Source organism: Alnus glutinosa, chromosome 2 (genome assembly GCF_958979055.1).
Source record: "Alnus glutinosa chromosome 2, dhAlnGlut1.1, whole genome shotgun sequence".
NCBI classification, from domain to species: Eukaryota; Viridiplantae; Streptophyta; class Magnoliopsida; order Fagales; family Betulaceae; genus Alnus; species Alnus glutinosa.
Window position 1 is genome coordinate 34,345,891 of NC_084887.1, and position 20,990 is coordinate 34,366,880.

Below are 20,990 nucleotides of genomic sequence, written 5' to 3' on the forward strand. Positions count from 1 at the left end.
TAGGGTAGCTAGGCCTATTGTAAAGGAAGGTTTCCTTGTATGCTTACCCACTTTGCTTATATAGTTTCTGCGCTTTCTCTTTGCCTGCATTTAATACAAATGGTGCTGGGATAGTAATCATCTTGGGCTATTTTTATTATCAGACCATTCCATCCTGCCTCCAAATACTATTCATATATTGTGATGATGAGATCATTCCTTGGGGCTGTGGCAAAGTAAAGACTAGGTTGGAAGGTTGTAATTATCATCTAGGTTTTAGGATATATCACAATTGAAAGCAAATGGTTATGCTGCTTTGGTGATATTCACATCAACATCTAGCGTTTCCTCTCTGGATATCCTTTTATATATGTAAAGAGGATGCTGAAAAAATCCTCTTCTGTTAATTTTAAAGTCACTCATTATTTGACATTGCTTAAGGAAACTTTTCTACGTTACCACCTGTTCTGCTTCCTTGCCCCTTAGCGCTGCCATCCATGGTTCATATATGCATAAATTTATTATTAATTGAAATACCTAGACTGTGTTTTGATACCAAATAATAGGGAAAACACTGGAGTCCTATTCTGTTCTAGCTGTTTCTGTCCATTCCCTTTTTTTCTTTTTTCTCTTTTTCTTTGTGATAAGTATTTTGTGTCTAATAGGCCCCCCAAAAAAGAGTATCTTGTGTCCATTCTTTTCCATGCAATTGAGGGCTAGAGACATGATTGCCTTATCCATCCTTTTCAAATATGTTAGTACATTGAAAGATGTCACAGGTACTGCAGATTTTCCATGCCAATATATACAAACATATTCATCATTATTGACATACCTGAGCTTAAGCTATTTTGTATCAATAAGGAAAACATTATTGACTCCTTTTCTGTTTTCATGATGGCTGCAATCATTTGTTTGTTCCTCTAAAGCCCTACCTTGTGCCCATTCCTTTCCACGCAATTAATCTTTAGTGGCTTTTCCACTTTTCCTAATTTTCAAGTCCCTTTTACTCGTCATTTTCAGAATTAATTTGTCCTTGGAGAAAGAATTTCATTATAAGAAAAACCCTAGTTAGGGGTTTAAGGTTTCCTGGCCTAAATTGTGCAGGATGCATGCCAGCTTGGAGAAGGAAATTCAAATATCTTCCATACCTTTCCTGCAGAGCTTGATTGTATAAAATAGAATTATGATCAGCTGGGTTCTCTCAACCATACTGACCAACGCATCAAGGAGTTAAAATACATTCCATGGAAGAGATGTGATGTATGCAAATAGTCCATGGATACATCTCATGATAGGGCCAATAACCAATCCACATCACAGGTGGAGCCCATAGTTTCCACCATCCCAAAGATGATGGCTTCATTGCATGATTCTATCAAGATATAAAATTAGATCTAGTTATTACTTTAATTATGATGCTGGTTGGAGAATCTTGTATTGGTTCCTCCTGCAATGGTAATTATGAACATGGGGTGGAGAATGTGGCCTGCTGGCCGAGAACATGTTCTATGTTTCCCTTGGGAATAGAGTGAAGTTTTGATGAATAGCATATGCAGGTGGCTGGGTAGCCTGAGTCTCACCTGTTCGGACTGTCTGTGCACCTGTCCAAACAAGTGAGGCCCGCTCGGCTTTCATATGAGACTGCCTTATTGCACCCGATCCCCATCCATCCCATTTGGATTTAGAACCTTCATGCTACATGATGATGCTCACGACATGATTTCGATAGCTATACAAGTTATTTGGAGGAATCACCACGAACCCCACAAAAAAAAAAAAAAAGAGAAGGAAGAAGGCTTATGCCAAGTATCAATTAGATCTTGTTATTCTAAATTTGATTCCATGATAAGCAACAAAATGGCACTTCGAGTGCTGACTAGTGAGATTTCTTCATCAGCCTAATCTTATAGCTCTTCTTTGGGTCGGAGGATGAATCTGGATGATGTTATAAGAGCTTCAGATCTTTTCAAAGTAAACAATTGAATTTCCCATGATTCTTTTACCATTTTGAAGGACTACAAAGATGCTCTCCCTTGTCTGTAGGACAGTTCTAAAGCAACCACTTTGGCATCTTGTTTGAGGACACCGACTTGATGCAATTGTTGATTACCTGTAAACCACTCTCAAACTAATGAAATCATAAAGTTCACTTTTCTTTATTCTTCTCTCTTTTTTAAACTCTCCTTCTTCTTCTTTTTTCCTTGAAGTATAAGAGACGTGATACATTGTCACCCCAAGATACAATTTCTGACTACCTTTATCAACGTGACAACTTTTACTTCTGACTCTTTTTTTTTTTTTTTTGAAAAAAAAAAATCTATAGCTAGCTAGGGGAGGGCAAAGTGATCAAGAGTTGTGCCTTGAAGTGGCAAAAGATCATAACTCGTAGTATAATTCTCATCGAATCATGTTGTCTACTCCATTCAAATATTGGGAATAAAGAAAAAAAACAAGACTACTGTTACCATTTTTAGGTGTTCCCTTCTGCACACAATAATCTTGCAATGATTTAGATGAGCCTCAAATTACAATTGGATGGCAGACATTGATGAAGATTGGTGGTGGAGCCTATGTCCTTCTAGCATCATACTCTTGAGACTCAAACCTTCATTTGAAAGTAAATGTCTTGTCACTAAACCAACCCCTTCCATGATCAATGTTTATCTATTTTCCCAAAGGGTTTACATTGGTTTTTTGGTTGGCTTCAAGGAATGACTCTAGGACTAGGAATATCCTTTTACCCCTAATCAACTTCAGCCTAAAAGAAAGTTTGCAATTTAAATCCCATTTACATGTGACCCTTTATGTAGATTAAGGCCGAGTCGAGCTGGTTATTAAATATTCACGTTTGATTTATTTAATTTAATTTTAAATATGAATCAAGTTCAAGCTTATTGGCGAAATAAATAATCTGTTCAATCTTGATTCATTTATTTTTTGAATAAGCTTGAGCTTGTTTAAATATCGTCATTGTTTATATTTTTTTGTAAATTCATAATAATCATTTGTTAATCAATTATTAATTATTATTTATAAACTTATAAAAATTAACATAACCAACCTATAATAAATCATATATATATCTTTTTAATAGACTATTTATATTATATCTTATAACCTTATCTAGAATCTTAAACAATCTAATCCTGAGTCTATACATACACATATTTCCTATAACAAATATTCAAGTTATAGCTAACATATTAGGAATATAATTCATTTTTATATTTTCAAGGAAAAATTATAATTTAGCCCCTCAAACTGCCAGCCGTTTTGGTAGTAGTTTCACGAACTGTCAACGCTTGGACTTTGACCCCCTAAACTATAAAAAAGTTTTTAAAATGCCCATTTTGTCGAAATATGCCTATAATACCCTTGTCATATGTCATTTTTTAATTTTAAAAAAAAAACTAAAAAAAGAAAAAGAAAATGAGTGTTTGCAAGCCAACCCCCTCCCCAAGGAGGTGGCTCCCATTTTCTATTCTTTTTTTTAAAAAACAAAAATTTAGTTTTTTTTATTTTATTTTATTTTATTTTTCAATTGAAAAATGACGCGTGGCAATGGTATTATAGGCATTTTTAAAACTTTTTGGTAGTTTAGGAGACCAGAGTTTAAGCGTTGGCAATTCGTGGGACTACTTGCAAAATGACTAACAATTTAAAAGGCTAAATTGTGATTTTTCCTATTTTCATATATTTACGATGTTCTCATCACAAAATTAAGAATAATATTATAAAAATTAAGTTATATGAATTTATATAAGTCAAGCAAAGTTCATACGAGTTTGGCATGTTTAGGGTGCGTTTGGGATTGCGATTTCATAGACAATAAGTACGATTTTAAACCAAATCGCAGAACATAAATCGTTTGGGAACTGCGTTTTTAAAAATTGCGATTTGAAAACGCAGATTTTCTGTGTTTTCAAATCGCAGATAAGATGGTGCTTTTTTAAAAACGCAGAATTTTAAAGTCTAATTTGCGATTTTAAATGCTAAACTGCGATTTTGCCAAACGCTTAACTGCGTTTATAAAAATCACTTTTTTCAAATCGCACATTTTAAAATCATAATTTTAAATCGCACTTTTTAAAATCGCAAACCCAAACGGACCCTTAATAAATGAGCTTAAATATTTTTTTCTGTAATATGAGAAAGATAAAATTTGCCTATGAAAAGTATAAAGCAGATCGAGGCTTTTTGACATTAGAGTTTATTGCCAACAAGAAGTTTTAGAAAACGACACGGTTTTACCGCTAAAGTCCCAAGCAGATAGGTTTTAGAAGCGACTAAGGCTTTAAGTCATTTCGTCGTCCTTCAAGTTCTATGGTGAATCGTGATCCTTGCAACTACCTCCCAACTACTCGGGCGGAGTCCTCGATGCTGAACACTTCGTTCATATCCAACATTGCGCTTTGACCAAAACATGAGGAAAAAGCGAAACAAATTCACACTTTCTCAAGGTGCAATTTTTTCTCAGCTTCTAGTGCCACCAGTATTCACTGATTTGCTTGTACTGTTTGAGCATGGAGATCCCACTCTTACGCTTCCAGAGCCTCTCATTGGATCGGAGTCAAAGTAATTGTAGTTTTCCTTTCACTCTCTCGGATCCTAAGGGTAAGTTTTTCAAGGATAAGTCGTTGTTTTCTGGGGATTGTTTTTCGTTCAATGGGAGGAAATGGAGGAACCCGTTTGATAAGATTATGTGTTCTTCACTGGAACAAGGGCTACAACCACGGCTGAAGCCGAAACCGTCGAAAATCGATGTTGGTGAGAGGAAAGAAACGGTTTTGGGAGAAACCCAGAAGAGAAAACCCAGTTCGGGGCTTTGTAGTCAGATAGAGAAGTTGGTTTTGAATAAGGGGTATAGAGAGGCGCTTGAATTTTTTGAGATCTTGGAGTTTGAGGGTGGTTTTGAATTGGGTTCTAGCACGTATGACGCATTGGTGAGTGCGTGCATAGGTTTGAAGTCGATTAGAGGGGTGAAGAGGCTGTTTAGTTTTATGACTAGTAATGGGTTTGAGTTGGATTTGTATATGAGGAACAGGGTGCTACTTATGCATGTGAAATGTGGAATGATGATTGATGCGCGTAGGCTGTTTGATGAAATGCCGGAGAGGAACTTTGTCTCGTGGAATACGATAATCGAGGGACTTTTGGACTCTGGGGATTATCTTGAGGCATTCCAGATGTTTTTAACTTTTTGGGAAGAGTTTTCAGATGGTGGATCGCGCACATTTGCCATGATGATCCGAGCATCTGCTGGGTTGAGTAACATTTTTGCAGGGAGACAGTTTCATTCGTGTGCTTTGAAGATGGGTTTCAGTGAGAATATTTTTGTGTCTTGTGCCCTGATTGACATGTATAGTAAGTGTGGGAGCATTGAAGATGCTCAATGTGTTTTTGATGAGATGCCGGTGAAGACGACGGTTGGGTGGAATTCCATTATAGCAGGTTATGCACTTCATGGTTATAGTGAGGAAGCTCTTAGTATGTATCATGAGATGCGTGATTCTGGTGTTGAAGTGGACCATTTCACATTTTCGATGATTATAAGAATATGTACAAGGTTAGCTTCATTAGAGCATGCTAAGCAAGCTCATGCAAGTTTAGTTCGTCACGGTTTTGGATTAGATATAGTAGCCAACACAGCACTTGTAGATTTCTATAGCAAATGGGGAAGAGTAGAAGATGCCCGTCATGTTTTTGACAAGATGCTCCAAAAGAATGTAATATCTTGGAATGCCTTGATTGCTGGCTATGGTAATCATGGTCGTGGAGAAGAGGCCATTGAGATGTTCAAACAGATGCTTCAGGAAGGATTGATACCCAACCATGTCACCTTTCTTGCTGTTCTATCTGCTTGTAGTTATTCGGGTTTATCAGAGTGTGGGTGGGAGATTTTTCAATCAATGAGTAGGGATCATAAGATTAAGCCCCGTGCAATGCATTATGCATGTATGATTGAAGTGTTGGGTCGAGAGGGTCTTTTGGATGAAGCTTTTGCACTGATTAGAAGTGCACCATTTAAGCCTACAGCTAACATGTGGGCTGCCTTGCTGACAGCTTGTCGGGTCCATGAGAATTTAGAGCTTGGAAAATTTGCAGCTGAGAAGCTTTATGGAATGGAGCCTGAAAAGCTTAATAATTATGTTGTGCTTTTTAATATTTACCACAGCTCTGGCAAGTTGAAGGAAGCTGCCGCTGTTTTTCAGACCTTAAGAAGAAAGGGTTTGAGAATGCTTCCAGCATGCAGTTGGATTGAAGTTAAAAAGCAGCCTTATGTTTTCCTTTGCGGAGATAAAATCCATTACCAAACAAAAGAGATTTACGAGAAAGTGGACAACTTGATGCTAGAGATTGCAAAACATGGTTATGTTCCTGAGAGAAAATATTTGCTTCCTGATGTTGAACAGGGAGACCAGGTTTTGTTGTACCACAGTGAGAAACTGGCGATAGCTTTTGGGTTGATCAACACTCCAGATTGGACAGCACTGCAAGTTGTGCAGAGCCATCGGATTTGTGGTGACTGCCACAGTACGATTAAGCTAATAGCCTTGGTTACTGGACGTGAAATTGTTGTGAAGGATGCCAGCAGATTCCACCATTTCAGAGATGGGAGTTGTTCTTGTGGGGATTATTGGTGATCCAGTTACCATTCGGGAGCCAAAGCTTGACTACTATATGGGAATTGTTCTTGTGGGGATTATTGGTGACTGAAATTTTTTTTTTGTTGGACCTAATAACCTGTTTTTAGGATATCTTTTATGCCAGCTTTTTTTCCTCCTCTTTGATACAATAGTGTAACCATACATTGTACTTGTAATCTTTAGTGGCACGAATAGTAACCGATGTTCAATTTTCAAGAATCTAGAAAATTTGTGCTTTGTTATCTCGAGACATTGTTTCTTATTATAGGTCTAATTGCGGGGTGTTTTTATCTATTGTTGCAAGCATGCATCGAATGATTTAAGATTATGATTTAAAAACAACTTAGTTTATTTTAAAATTTCTATTATTTAATCTTCACCGTCCATTTGCTGTTCTTTTTTTTTTTAAGAGCACTAAAGCCGAATTTATGGGTGTACAAACGGTTATAACCGGCGGTTATTGATTAAAACCGCTAACCGCCTAGGCGGATGCAGTTATTTTTATAACTGCTGGTTTGAGGTTATTGAATAGATAATCGGTGGTTGTATAACCGCTTTTCAATTTGAATTTTGGGCCGATTTTGGCCACTTTTGGGCCAGTTTTAGTGTGAGTTTTAAATCCAAAATAGTAACAAATCCAAATCCAAATCTAAAACATAACAAATCCAAATAATCAAATACAAACAAATCCAAAATTAAATATAGAAGTAGTTAGCGGTTATGCAGTTATACGGTTATACGATTAGCAGTTTTAAGCAGTTATAATCACTCCGTTTATACACTCCTAGCCGGATCGATAAGAAAGACCCATATTTTTTTTTAGTCTTTCAAAAATTAATGACTTTTTAAATTACTATAATTTAATCACTATTAAATTTTGATCCAATTGTAATTTTAAACAATTTTAATTTTGAGAAAACTCAATCAGAACAGTAATTTTCCTTATAGCATTACTGACAATTAGATATTAGGAGCCAAAAAAAAAAAAAAAAAAACCCACCGCCAATTACAAGTAAACAAATAAACGATCGTGTGCTCTAAAAGAAATGGTTCAGATTGTTAATCAAATGTCTGACCCTTTGTTTCAAATTTTCAATGTATAAACTACCGTCTAAAATTGTAAAAAAAAATCTAAACTATCTAATTATGTGGCTTGTCTTCAGAATTGCATTTCTTGTGTCAACGCGTCATCAACTTCATCACTGCCTCGACTCCCGTCCGAATCAGACGCCACGGACCCACGGCCCGTACCTGAACCCACGTCCATCGGATCCCCACCGCCACCGATCCAAAGAGCCACCAGAAACCCCCTCTCTCCCCCTTCTCCACCGCCACTCTTCACGTTGCCTTCCTCCACCGGCATCACAAACCGGCAAACTGGGCAGGACCCGCGGAGCCCCAGCCACCTCTCGATGCAACCGGAGTGGAACATGTGCTTGCACGGCATCTCCCTCGCCTCGTCGCCGACCTCGTAACCCTCCAAGCAAATCGCGCACTCCTCCGCGGCCACTTTCTCGGTCACCGCCACCCTCGGCATGGCCTCTATCGACACCCTCGACGCCGGCAACGGCCCGCTCTTCTCCGACAGGTCGCCGAAGAGGGCCTCGAGCTCTCGCACTTCGTCTAGGTCTCCGGGCAAGTCGAACACGTTAAACGATCTTGCGACCCGGTCCAGTAACACGAGACGGGTCCGGGTCGAGTTTCGGGCCTGGGAGGCGGAGACCGTGTCTAGGATTACGGGCACAAGGATAGAGAGCCTTTGGGCTCGGGTTTCGGTTGGAGACGCTGATTCGGACATTGAATTTCGCTCTGAGGGAGAGAGAGAGCCCGAGGGATAGGGAGAGTTTTCCTTTTCGTAGGTGCGAGAATATTGATATGGGAAAAGTTGCAGAGGCGACGTGTTTTTATGGCTCTTCGAGACGAGGGAAGGTTTTAGAATGGTCTAGAAGCTTCGTTAACTTGCTACCGGCTGTACATGAAGCTTGGGACTAAAAGGTATTCTTTTCGTAGGTGCTTGTACATAAAATAAGAGTGACTACCAAAAAAGATCGACGAACTTTCATCAACCTAAGGTTCGGAGGACTCCGACAGTCGTTCGGCTGCTTCTGGTAGTGGTTTAGTAAATTCTGGTTGGGGCGGCTTTCGACGACGGTGGTCCAAATTAATGAACTCCGCAGAACTTCAAACAATTTGAGGAGGAAAAGCTCATGCTCGAAAAAATAGTTTCGGTTAATAAAAGAGAAATCATTTTTCGAAAATTAAAAAAAATAATAATAATAAATAAATAACTTTTCTGGTTAATCGAAAATATTTTAAGTTTGATATTGTTAGAAAAAATAAACGAAAGCAAAAAAACGAAAACTTCATAAGGTGCATTACAACATTGTTTTTTTTAAAATATTATTTGTCCTCACTAGAAAGGTATACAGAAAGTTACAACAAATATTTCTTCAGGATACAATGGAGAGCCCAGAATCCTCTATTTGTTTAATTGCATTTTACATGAACGAAAAATAAACCCGAACACTTTCAGATTTTTCTATTATAGCAAGAAACATCCTCAAGGGGTAGCTCAATCGAATAGAGACTACGCCTCATGAAGCGGAGGTCACTAGTTCGAATCCGCCTTCCCCCTCCCCCTCCCCCTCTTGTGTGGACATTCAAAAAAAAAAAAATAGACATAATTTTTTTAATTTAAAATACATAAGGTATCAGAAAAAGCACTCAAGATAAAAGAAATTTTTGTTATCTCTTTTATTAATCACTGTACAACAATTAGTTCTGTATTTTTCTGAGAACCGGACATTTCTCCAGAATACAATGGAGAGCCCAGAATCCTCTATTTGTTTAATTGTGTTTTACACTAACGAAAAATAAATCTGAACACTTCCAAATTTTTCTATTATAGCAAGAAACAGACATAAATTTTTTAATTTAAAATACATAAGATATCAGAAAAAACACTGAGATAAAAGAAATTTTGTTATCTCTTTTATTAATCACTGTACAGCTGTATTTTTCTGATAACTGGACAAAAGTTACTTTTGTATTATATTAAAATAACTGTTAATCCAACCGTCCATAACTGCTTAAGTAACAATCATAAACTGCTATTTTAACATACACTTAAATCTGATCCATCAGATCAAATAATTGTTTATGATTAGGGGTGTAAACGAGCTGAGCTACTCGTGAGCTTACTCGAGATCGGCTCGAATAAACTCGACTCGTGCTCGAATCGATTATTAAATGAGCTACTCGTGAACACGAAAATCAAACTCGATTATTAAACGATGCAAACTCGTATAAACTCGGATCGACTCGACTAAAGCTCGTGAACCCGCTCGTATAAGGATCGACTCGTTTATTAAGGCTCGACTCGTGTGTGTATATATATATATATATATATTAATGAATAATACACTATGTGTATTATGTAAGCATAAATTAAATAACAAATAACAATAGTTATTAATCAATATATATTAATTGGTCATATGTATATAAAATAGTAAAAGTGAATAATATCAATAATTAATTGTTAGTCATATGACTCATATAATATAATGACAATCCATATATTTAATCAAATTATTTATGTAATACAATAGGATTATAATTTATAAGACTATATGATCATATAATAATATAACATTGTACCATACTACCTTATGACATGTAAATATAAAATATGCAATCACTTTATTATATGTTATGAGTATTATCATTAAATATTTAATAATCATTACATACGGATTGTTAGATTATGTTAATATGTTAAATATACTATCATATGATAATACTTAGATTATATGATCATATAATATTAGTATTATTAGTAGGTAATTATGAATTATGATAAATTTGATAATTATGATTTATGATTTATAAATTTATAATGATCATACTTAATTACTTATTATAGATTCATAGATAATCACATAAATAAAGTGATATGATATGATTCATAATTCATAATTCATAATTCATAATCATAAATATATATATACTTATTACTAACATATATAATTATAGCTACATAGTGTCATATATGATACAGACTATAGTATACAAATTCATACTAATATAATGATTTAGTATTTAGATACTTAATTAGATACACTCATACACTTAATAAGTATGATTTATGATTTTAAGTATTTAATAATTATTAGTAATATTTAGATATAATGACTATGTATATAGATTACATACGTACGTTACAGTAAGTATGAATTCACATTATTCATATGATATAATGACACTTATGAAACTTAATCATAATATTCATATATAATAATAATGTGATTCATACAATCCCAAATTAAATTATTAGGATTGGAATTACTTATATATTAATTATAATCACAATTCACAAGTTATGAATTATCATTATAATTTAGATCATATGATTTAACATCGTGCTATATAATCGTTAGTCATTTGATATGATTTAATTAGTATTATCAATCGACTGTAAAGAAAGTATTATCATTATAAAAAATGAATAAATAAATAAATAAAGTTAAAAATAGATAATCAGATGTATGGTGCTTCTAAAAATTATTAGTTAAACTAGATAAAGTGATATTTAATTAGCTATTTAAAATTGAGATTTAGTTAGCTATTCTATATAAAAATTTATATAAGACTTTGAAAATGCTCTTAGTCATTTAGACAAGTCCTACCTATTCATAATTTTATATTTAACTTAACTTAAGACTTAGTTTGTTAAGACTTTTTTTTTTTTTTTTTTTTTTTTAAAGGAGCTTTATATTAGGAAAATGATAAAAAAAAAAACCACTCAATTATGGACCATGCACATACCACCCCTTCAAACACTCCCCTTTATATTAATATCTCCTTTTTTTTTGACTTGTTTGACTCAAGGCCAGGCTTTCAACCCATATATATAAAAACAAGAAAATAATACACATCCGAACTCTTGATTTAAAGGAAAAGCATTTCTCCCATTTTTTTTTTTTTCTTGGATGGTAAAAAGCTTTGTCCTTTATTAAGTCAAATGGGTTGTTTTGGCTTTGACACAATCGTCCGCGAGTCAGGAAAAAACGTGAAGAAATGTTTTGAGCAGTGCGCCTATCACTTGCAATAATGACGCCTATTCGCCTAACGTAAACATTTCCCTCCAAAAAATATCAACCACTTTTATTTCAAATTTATCCTCAACAAATCTCGCCTCTTCTCTCTGCTGACTCTTCACATTTACCCTTCAAGAAAAATTTTTATCATGGTTAACACTGTCTCGTCTTTCCTTCAAGTTTAAGGTGCATCTTCTTCAACGTCCTTTACTTGATTTTTTTGCTTTCAAGTTTTAACGGTTTGACGAAATCACCTGAAAAACTAACAAAATCTCGGTATGAATCATGAATTTCAGCCACAACAATCCACAACTTTGAAAAAGGACTTGCTCCAAACAGGGCTGACTCGATATATTGTGGGGCCTAAGGCGACAATGTTAGACGTGGCCTTTATATATATATATATATATATATTATTTATCTTGCTTTTAAGATTTCATATTTTAATGCTAGTAATAAATTTGTCTGCATATTTTTTTTAGATTCAATTATAACTTTTTTCTTATTCTTCCATGTTTAAAGCTTTTCATAAATAATGTATATTTCTAGCATATATTTATAATTAACAATATTATAAATAAAAAAGTGACATAAAAGAATAATAAACTAGAATCTGATTTATCAAAGACATTTTACTCTATAATAAAATAATGTAACATTTTTAACCTGCATAAGACATTTTTTTTAATAATTAGTAATTAATTTATACAGACAAAATAATAAACTGGCATTTTTTCGTAATTCCAAATGCCTAATATTAGATTATTAATATAATTTTTTGTTAAAAAAAAATGGAATACTATTTTATAAGTGAAGTCATTACAAAAAACAAAAAAAACAAAAAAGTGAAGTAGTTCCTTTTCGGCTTTTCTTTATTGTGTTTTTTTTTTTTAAAAAAAAAAAAAAACTGAAGACATTAAAAAATGACCGAAAAACGAAAAAGAAAAAGAAAAAAGATGTGGCTGTGAATCAGCCACACCCTCTTCATCTTATCTTTGAATCCTGACAACACGTTTTCTTTGAAATGATTGTAGGCATTTAATGACTATCAAAAAAGATTAAGTTTTGTACAAAAGATCTAGCCCTGTTTGCCAACGCCCACTGCAGACATGAGTAGTGGGCGTTGGGTCCCATGCAGTACTTCGACTGCAAGCTTTGCAGTTTTTTCAACAGGGGACACGTGATTTTTTGCTTCTTTTGAGGGCAGCTGCAACAGGCAATGAGCATAATAATTGAAATTACCATTTTGCCCTCACTTCTTTTCAAAGAAAGTCAAGCTTTCCACTTCCATTTCAGTAAATTACAATTGACGCCTAAGCCACAATTTTCGCAGAGAAAATTCCACTTACAGTCGAAGTACTGCATGGGACCCAACGCCCACTACTCACGTCTGCAGTGGGCGTTGGCAAACAGGGCCCTAAAACAAAGGAACGAACTCTTAAAAAAAAGAAAAAGAAAAAAATAGCAGAGATAAGCCTCACTTTAACCGGGTACGAGATTGCCGAATGGAGTGGAGGAGTCAAGGAGAGAGGCCGGTTAGCTGGAGGTCAAGCGGGCTGCGCCTCCTAGCTCCTACTTCTTGGCTACCAGAGGAAACTTTTGGTAATTTGCTAAGAGAAATTGTTTTGTATTTTTTTTGAAACAAAGAAAAAGTGTTATTTGCTTCTTTTATTGATTCTTCTATACGGGAGTTATAGAGTCTCAAATGGAGAGATAATGCAATGTATCTGACGACCGCCTAGTGGAAGAGCCCGACCTGGCTCCAAAATCATTTCTTTCCAAGCTTTCAAGATTGAGAATGGTGCTTCTGGCTTTAGCTCCGTTTCATCTGGTTTGTTTTCTACTTTCCTGTCCTTTGCTTTTCTGGATTTTATGTATGAGATTTGTTGGTTGATTTTTTTTTTTTTTTTTTTTTTTTTTTTTTTTTTTTTTTTTTTAAGTCGGATTTGTTGGTTGATTGGTTCTGATTTTAGGGTTCTCAATCTACTTGTTTGTGCTAGGATTTTTTTCACTCTAGTCGAGCTCGAGCCGAGTACTTGAGCTCGGAATCGACAAAAATGATCGAGCTCGAGCTCGAGCTCGATCAGTAATTCTTTCTTAACGAGCCGATCTCGCACACCAAAATTAGGCTCGTGTCGAGCTCGAGCTCGAGCTTCACTGTTACATAAACGAGCCGATCCCGAACAGCCAATACTCGCTCAGGATCGGCTCGTTTACACCCCTATTCATGATTATTTAATAATAACTATTATATCGATATTAATTAATCTCAACCATTAGATCAAATGTGATTTGACCTAACAGTTTATTTTCGTGATGGTCCAATAAATCCAACCACTAGATTTACCTAAGAAGCATCCTATGGTTTAGATTAAGAGTAATGATTCACTACCACCTAAATATACAACTTTTCACCACCTTGTCTATGTGGCAAGATGGTCCCTCACCTTAATTTATTTTTAAAAAATTAAAAAACTCGAAAAGTAGTGGGGAACCATCTTGCCACATATGCAAGTTGGTGAAAAGTTGTATATTTGGGTGGCATTCAATCATTACTCTTAGATTAAACCACCAAATCGATTGATCATGATCATGATCTACCTAAGTGCGCCATCAAAGCGCCACTAGAGCCCTACAGCCCACCGCCACACGTGCGCGCGTGTGCGTCTGATGCTTCGCACTGTACTAGAGTATACATCCAAGCATTACTTTAAATGCTTAAAGTGTGTTGGACCTTATAAATGTTAACTACAGTTTCTCTTTTTTCCATGTGGGACTATCTTCATTTAATGCTATTTAACACCTTCATTTTAAAACATCTCCAAGACACAAAATAAATATATATACATATTAATTTTGAAAATACTTTTAACAGATATTAGGGTAGCTTGATGAACAGATTGTTAGTTGTAGTGTGAGAAGTTGGTCAATCTCATCTTTATTTAGATCGAAATAATTAGACTTTAAATAAAAACAGCCTCAGTGCAGCAACCGTTTACACTGGGGCTACCCATCATATGACAAGCAATCCGGTTGCATTTGTCTCATTCTCGTCATACCAAGGCAAAAGTGTAGTCTTCACCGGTGACCACACCCCCATTCTCTATTTCAGACAGTGGTACGATCTCTTTTTCATCTCGTTCTGGCAGTGTTCTTCATCTCAACACGGGTGAGTCAACAAGTTATGAATCACATCATCAAATGGGAATCAAGCTCAAAACAGGTTGGATTCATAAGTTCTCATGGTTGGCAGGTGGAGATGAATCACGACAGCTTTTCACTCCACCTTTGGTATGGATGGAGCTCCCTATAATACTATCCTCGTACACTTGCTATATCGGAACATCGGCCAGTTTTGTGCCTTAATAATTATGAAAGCGGAACCCGCTCCCTCCCTACAAGGGCGGTAGCTTTTCACTTTAGCCGTCTGTTATTTAGAATATTATTATCGCTTAGCGCTTGTACTAAGGCGTGAAATAGTTTGACCATATGAAAAGAAAATCACTAAGATGAGAAGATATAACTAGATTCCCCTTACATAATCCTCCTGTTGAAACTAAAAGAAGATAATAAGGGACTTGAAGCTTACAGTCCTTACTCAACTACAAGTAGATACAGAGCTGCTGTCACCTATTTTATTATGCATTGACGCTGCTTTACAAAATAATGGTTTTTGGTACTTGCGGCCCCTGTTTCCCTCCAAATTTTTGATAAGGTTGTCAAGGAATATTCTTGCATGCCTGCTCGGAGTACTAGTCAGGCTGAAACAGCTATTGCAAAATTCTTTGCATCACTATTCTACAAAATATAATAAAATAATTATTTTACATCGAAAGAAATCAAGCCTAAATCTCTCATTTGTTGGTCTTGTGCTCATTAATCTCCCCTTCACGATGAATATAGACAAAATGACAATTGTGGCATACTCTGATACTCTATTTCATTTTTGCAAAATCTCTTCTTCTTCTTCCTTTTTTTTTTTTTTTTTTTTTTTTTTTTTTTTTTTTTTTTGTGTGTGTGTGTGTGTGTGTGTGTGTTATATTTACTCCGGAAACCCAATATGCTTTAAAAAAACTATAAAAAAAAAATAAAAAATAAAAAAAATGTGAGATGCCTGAGATGAAAATACGGAATACAACAACGCTGATCCATCTAGCGTTTGGTTTTTTTGGTCTAAGTTCATGAAAATAGAATACGGGTACGAAACACTTTCGATAAAAATGTCATTAAAAGTAGAATAACGTAAAAAAGCACATTTTTATTCTATAATTAATTTACAATATTAACATGATAATCACAACCAATTTTTAGATTAGTTATTGTTAAAATACATTTACAAATTAATTGAAACTGCATATTAGCATTGCAAAATAAAAATTTAATATCTAACATTTCGCTTAAAAATATCAACTTAGTAATTCGTTTTTCTCGTTGGATGACAGTTTCGAGGAATAATTATATAATAAATCTTAAACATCTTATTATTTGAGATTAAACTTGCAAATTTTCAATTGCATCAACGTTGTTTTATATAGTATAAAATCATTACAACTTGAATCTCAATAAACATCAATTAAAGAATGTTGGGAGATACTCTCAATAGTTAATAGGTGGGCTTATCTATTCACTACAAGCCTATCTATTAATCTTAATCCTAAGAAAAGGCCTAGCCACGTGATCTACCGGGTGGCAAGGCCGAAGCCCATCCAAGAGCAACTTGCAAAAAGCCACAAGAATATTAAGATCCCAAGATACCCAGAAGTGCCTCGGAGAGACACACGATCTGGAAATGTGAAGACGATCCGAAGATGTGAAAGCCCACGATTCGGAGTTGTGAAGACCCACGACCCTAGGAATAGCTTGGGATCACTCCTCAAAAACCAATTTAAATCATCACTATAAATATATGCGACCCTTGTGGTATTCTCTAGCTTATTTTATTATCATTTAAGCTTGATACATATTCTCCTAAAAACTGATTTAAACATCAGAGTGAGACTAACTAGCACCCCCAGCAAGCTTGTTTATTGTAACGCCCCACCTTTTGCAAAAAGACTTAAGTGAAAATTTCGATTTTCACATGACATTACGACATCATCAGAGTTATAAATCGGCAGCGGAATATATTTATTTTCTTTAAAAAGACATATCAGAGTTTATTGAAAGACAAATGTAATTAAAATATTATATTTCAAATTGATACAAAGAAATCACTGTAATCATTAGCTACATTAATAAACAGTTCTAACTCTTCAGTGCTAACAAATTCCAATCATTGAGCTTTATACTCTTTCGTGCCTGCATAATGGGCTATTTTGCCCATAAATAAATATATAGGTCAGTCAACTACTTTCAACAATGATAAGAATATTGATTTAATTAAGTAAATGCATAACAATATAATAATATAAAGTAATGACAGTTTTATATGCACAGTCTTATTTATTTAAATAACCATTTTCTCCTTACATTCATCAAATGAAGATGTAACTCCAGTATATAAAATCTAGGAGACGTAACTCCTGTCTAATTAGTACTAGGAGACAAAACTCCTGTCTATTGAGTATTGGGAGACAAAACTCCTATCTAACGTGTTATAGGAGACATCACTCCCGTTTAGCGAATGATAGGAAACGTCATTCCTGTTTAGTGAGTTATAAGGAGACGTCACTCCTCTAATAATTTGTTATCTTTTTGGCACAGGCAGACGTTACTCCCTGGTCCGTTGGGAGACGTCACTCCCAACTCTTTTATAATTAAAATAACAAAATATGCAAAACTCCACATGCACAAACGATTAAATAAAGTAGAAACCACAACATTATGGAAAGCCACACGTATCATTTTGAGTGAGTAAGGAATACTCACAGTTATTCTCCACAGTCTCTTAGCTCTGCAATAAATCAATTCACACAATAATATGTATATCAATTATCTATCAAACAAATCATTGTTTATAAACTCTCATCTCTTTATATTTATTATTATCCATCACTTCGTTATGTTTGAGACGATCACTTATAACAATCTTAAAACCTTAGTTCATGATTTGATGACGAAGCTATATGACCAATACTACCAATTATGAACTTAAGGATTAAAATATATCATAAGGACAATAAGAGTAAATACGATCAACTTATGAAAGTCATGAGGACAATGAAATATAAAAGGAAATATAAATACAATCAATTCATGAAAGTCATGAGGACAATGAAATGTAAAAAGAAATATAAATAAGATCAACTCACGAAAATCATGAGGACATTAAAATATAAAAGGAAGTATAAATACAATCAACTTATGAAAATCATGAGGACATTGAAATATAAAATGAAGTATATATTACTTTTTATTTTAATTCTTTTTATCTCATAAGCTTATTGGGTCTTTACACAATTCATAAAACAAGTAACATGGAAATTATATAAAATAAATTAAAGTCTTATTTAACAACTTACAAAAAAGCCCTTTTATTATCTATTTGAATTCAAGATTTCCGTCCAAATGGAGGGCAGCTTACTCCGACCTACTTTTCGATAGACAACCCTACTTCGATTGACGTGAAATTTTAAAGGTAGATAGAAGACTTCAAGATAAACACTTTCTATTTTTGGTTCGACTCAATCCGAGTTCGTTATGACTCAGTTCTGGTCAATCAAAATTTATGGTTTTCTTTATATTTTCTGGGTACTGGCCAAGCAAGAAGTGTCACGCCCCCATTTTGGAATATAAGGAGAAACGCGAACTTGAGTACTAAAAACATTTAAGTGGAAGCGTACATTTAAAACATATAGATTGTAACTTCCTATTTTATTATCTGTACCTATTAATCATTCTTTACAATACCATGTATCCCAAACTGATACATACTTTACAACATAAGGGTTAGGTCGATTCTCAACGATCTATTGTTCTGAGCGAGGTCTACACCATTACAAAGAAATGACTCCGTCTTATTGTTTTATCTGAAAATATTTGGGGGAAAAAGGGATGATTTGACAACTCAGTAAGGTAAACACAACAAACAAGAGTATGATATTTTTTAGAAATTCTAAATAAAATTCAAATAATTTAGCAGGTAAAGAAACAGTTAAATAACATGCAAATAGATCAAATGCAGCATGGTGCTTGAATCATTTATACAGCGTGTCAGTTTTACCATCCACCAGCTCACCTCCGCTATTTAACCGCGAGCGGTGCACGTTACGTTTGGCACGTCCAAAAGGACCAATCCCGAAGGACCAAATCGCTCATCCTGTCGTCACAGAGAAGAGCCGACGGATTAGGTACTTCCCTAGGCGAAGCCCTCCCGACCGATAGCCCACACTTTTGGTGTGGTTGCCATGCTACCCAAATGGATCCGGATCAAAACACGATGCAGCCGTGGGGTAAAACTTTGTGTAATGTATGCACATATAATTATGATAATATCATCATTATCCGCTCATATGGAGCACATGCAACATATACGATATGATACACAAATACAACTATACAGAATCTCATGAAATCATCATATAACACATATACATTTGAGAACCATAGTTTCATTATCTTAATTCACAATTCATACTTTGAAAGCTATAATCATATAATCACATAATTTCCCAATCACATTTGATAATAAGAGTAATATCATAACAGAATTTAAAGTGACAATCAATATAGAGAAATGAAGGAGTTTTAGGAAAATCCCCGACTTTTCTTTTGAAAAGTTTATTAAAATTTTGCCGGGGGTTTTTGAGGTAGTGTTTCCCTTACTTGGATTGACCATAAGCATCGGAGTCGAGCTTTTACCTAAATGAATTGAAAGAACAGCTTAAAAGAATATTCTGAAATTTGAGGCCTACAACTTAAATTAAGGTATCCTATATAAATATCCTACATAACATGTAATCATAATTCTTCAAATACTTCTTATTAATACAAAATCTCTACCCAAATTCACCACAGATATCTGAAATCATAGTTTATGACTTCTCTTGAAATTCAGAGTAATCTAACCAACACCATTACCTTAGTGAACTAAATCCTCAATAGTTAGTAATTCCAACATAAAAGAAGCAAGAAATCATTTGGCCTATTCACAGAAATCCCAAAAAATGAACTTTCTTAAATCATCAAATTCATAGTCCAAAATTCCATAACTCAAACCAACCAATATTAAACCGAACTCATCAAAAACCCAACCAAACATCAACCCATAATCACGGCCCTCCACAGTGAATACACCAACACTAACCGGCTAGCAAAACCTAATCCCAAAATAATTCCAGCAACTAAAGTTCAACATGAAATATTACAAGTCTAACAACTACGTACACTGCCAAATTATGAGAGTCTACCCAAAATTAAAGCATGGTCGAACACCTCCAATCAGTCCATCACAGTCACAACAGAGACAATTTTAACCTCAAAACCATTTGGCCAAAAGTATCATAAATCCAAATACTACTTAATCGGTTAAGACACACAAGAACCCAAATCTGCCAAAGCACTCATACATCCACTGAATCAGCCAAGAACAGAAAACAGAATACCCACAAACACTCAATCAACCTATTTAAACACAATCGTTTGAAAAGCCCCAAAATAATCAAACCCTAATTCCATAATAAGCAAATTAATCCCCAAAATAAATCATCATAGGTTATAAGAAATTACCCCAAGGATTTTCATAGCAAATCCACCGGAATTCGCCACTGATTCCGCCGAAAAAGTCGCCGAAAAACCGTTCCTAGCGGGTCGGGTTTCACGGGTACGGGGCATGGGTTCTCGGATCTCTCGGGTTTTCTGGGCTTGCGGGTCGCGGGTCGAAGATCCTGGGTTCCGCCGGAGCTCCTCCATCGCCGGATTTCGGTTTCTAGTCACCGAAAATAGCCATTGAGAATCGGGTCACACGGGTTCTTTTGGTTCGGATCATGGTCACGAGTCTTGCAAGGCGATCCACCGAGAATCGCGTTGCCGGCGTCACCCACCGGAGGATCGGCCTCCCTTGGGTCACGAGCTCACCGGTTCTCTCCCTTTCCGGCTACCTCTTTCTCCAGGTCCCAGCTCTCGGATCTATGGTGGATCAGGTTTCTCCTTCCTCTGATCTTTGTCTCTCCTCTCTTGACATCTCTCTCTCTCTCTCTCTCGATTTCTGCTTCCACTCTCTCTGTCTCACTGTGTTCGTTTGAGAAGAAAGAAAGAAGAAGAAAAAAGGAAGAAGAACCAAAAAGAAGCAGGAAGAAGACCAAGAAAAGAGAGAGAGAAGAAG

At 35.2% G+C, this 20,990-nt stretch overlaps 2 protein-coding genes across 2 annotated transcripts; one reads left to right on the plus strand and one right to left on the minus strand.

The window, feature by feature from the left end:
• The first annotated feature begins 4,184 nt into the window (after nucleotides 1-4,184).
• On the plus strand, nucleotides 4,185-6,871 carry LOC133859695 (pentatricopeptide repeat-containing protein At5g50390, chloroplastic). The gene has a single exon (XM_062295203.1). The coding sequence runs from the start codon at nucleotides 4,506-4,508 to the stop codon at nucleotides 6,624-6,626; it is 2,121 nt and encodes a 706-aa protein (XP_062151187.1). The 5' UTR covers nucleotides 4,185-4,505; the 3' UTR covers nucleotides 6,627-6,871.
• Nucleotides 6,872-7,667: 796 nt separating this feature from the next.
• LOC133861421 (E3 ubiquitin-protein ligase MPSR1-like) lies at nucleotides 7,668-8,535 on the minus strand. Its single transcript, XM_062297214.1, has one exon. The coding sequence runs from the start codon at nucleotides 8,425-8,427 to the stop codon at nucleotides 7,789-7,791; it is 639 nt and encodes a 212-aa protein (XP_062153198.1). The 5' UTR covers nucleotides 8,428-8,535; the 3' UTR covers nucleotides 7,668-7,788.
• Between the last annotated feature and the right edge of the window lie 12,455 nt (nucleotides 8,536-20,990).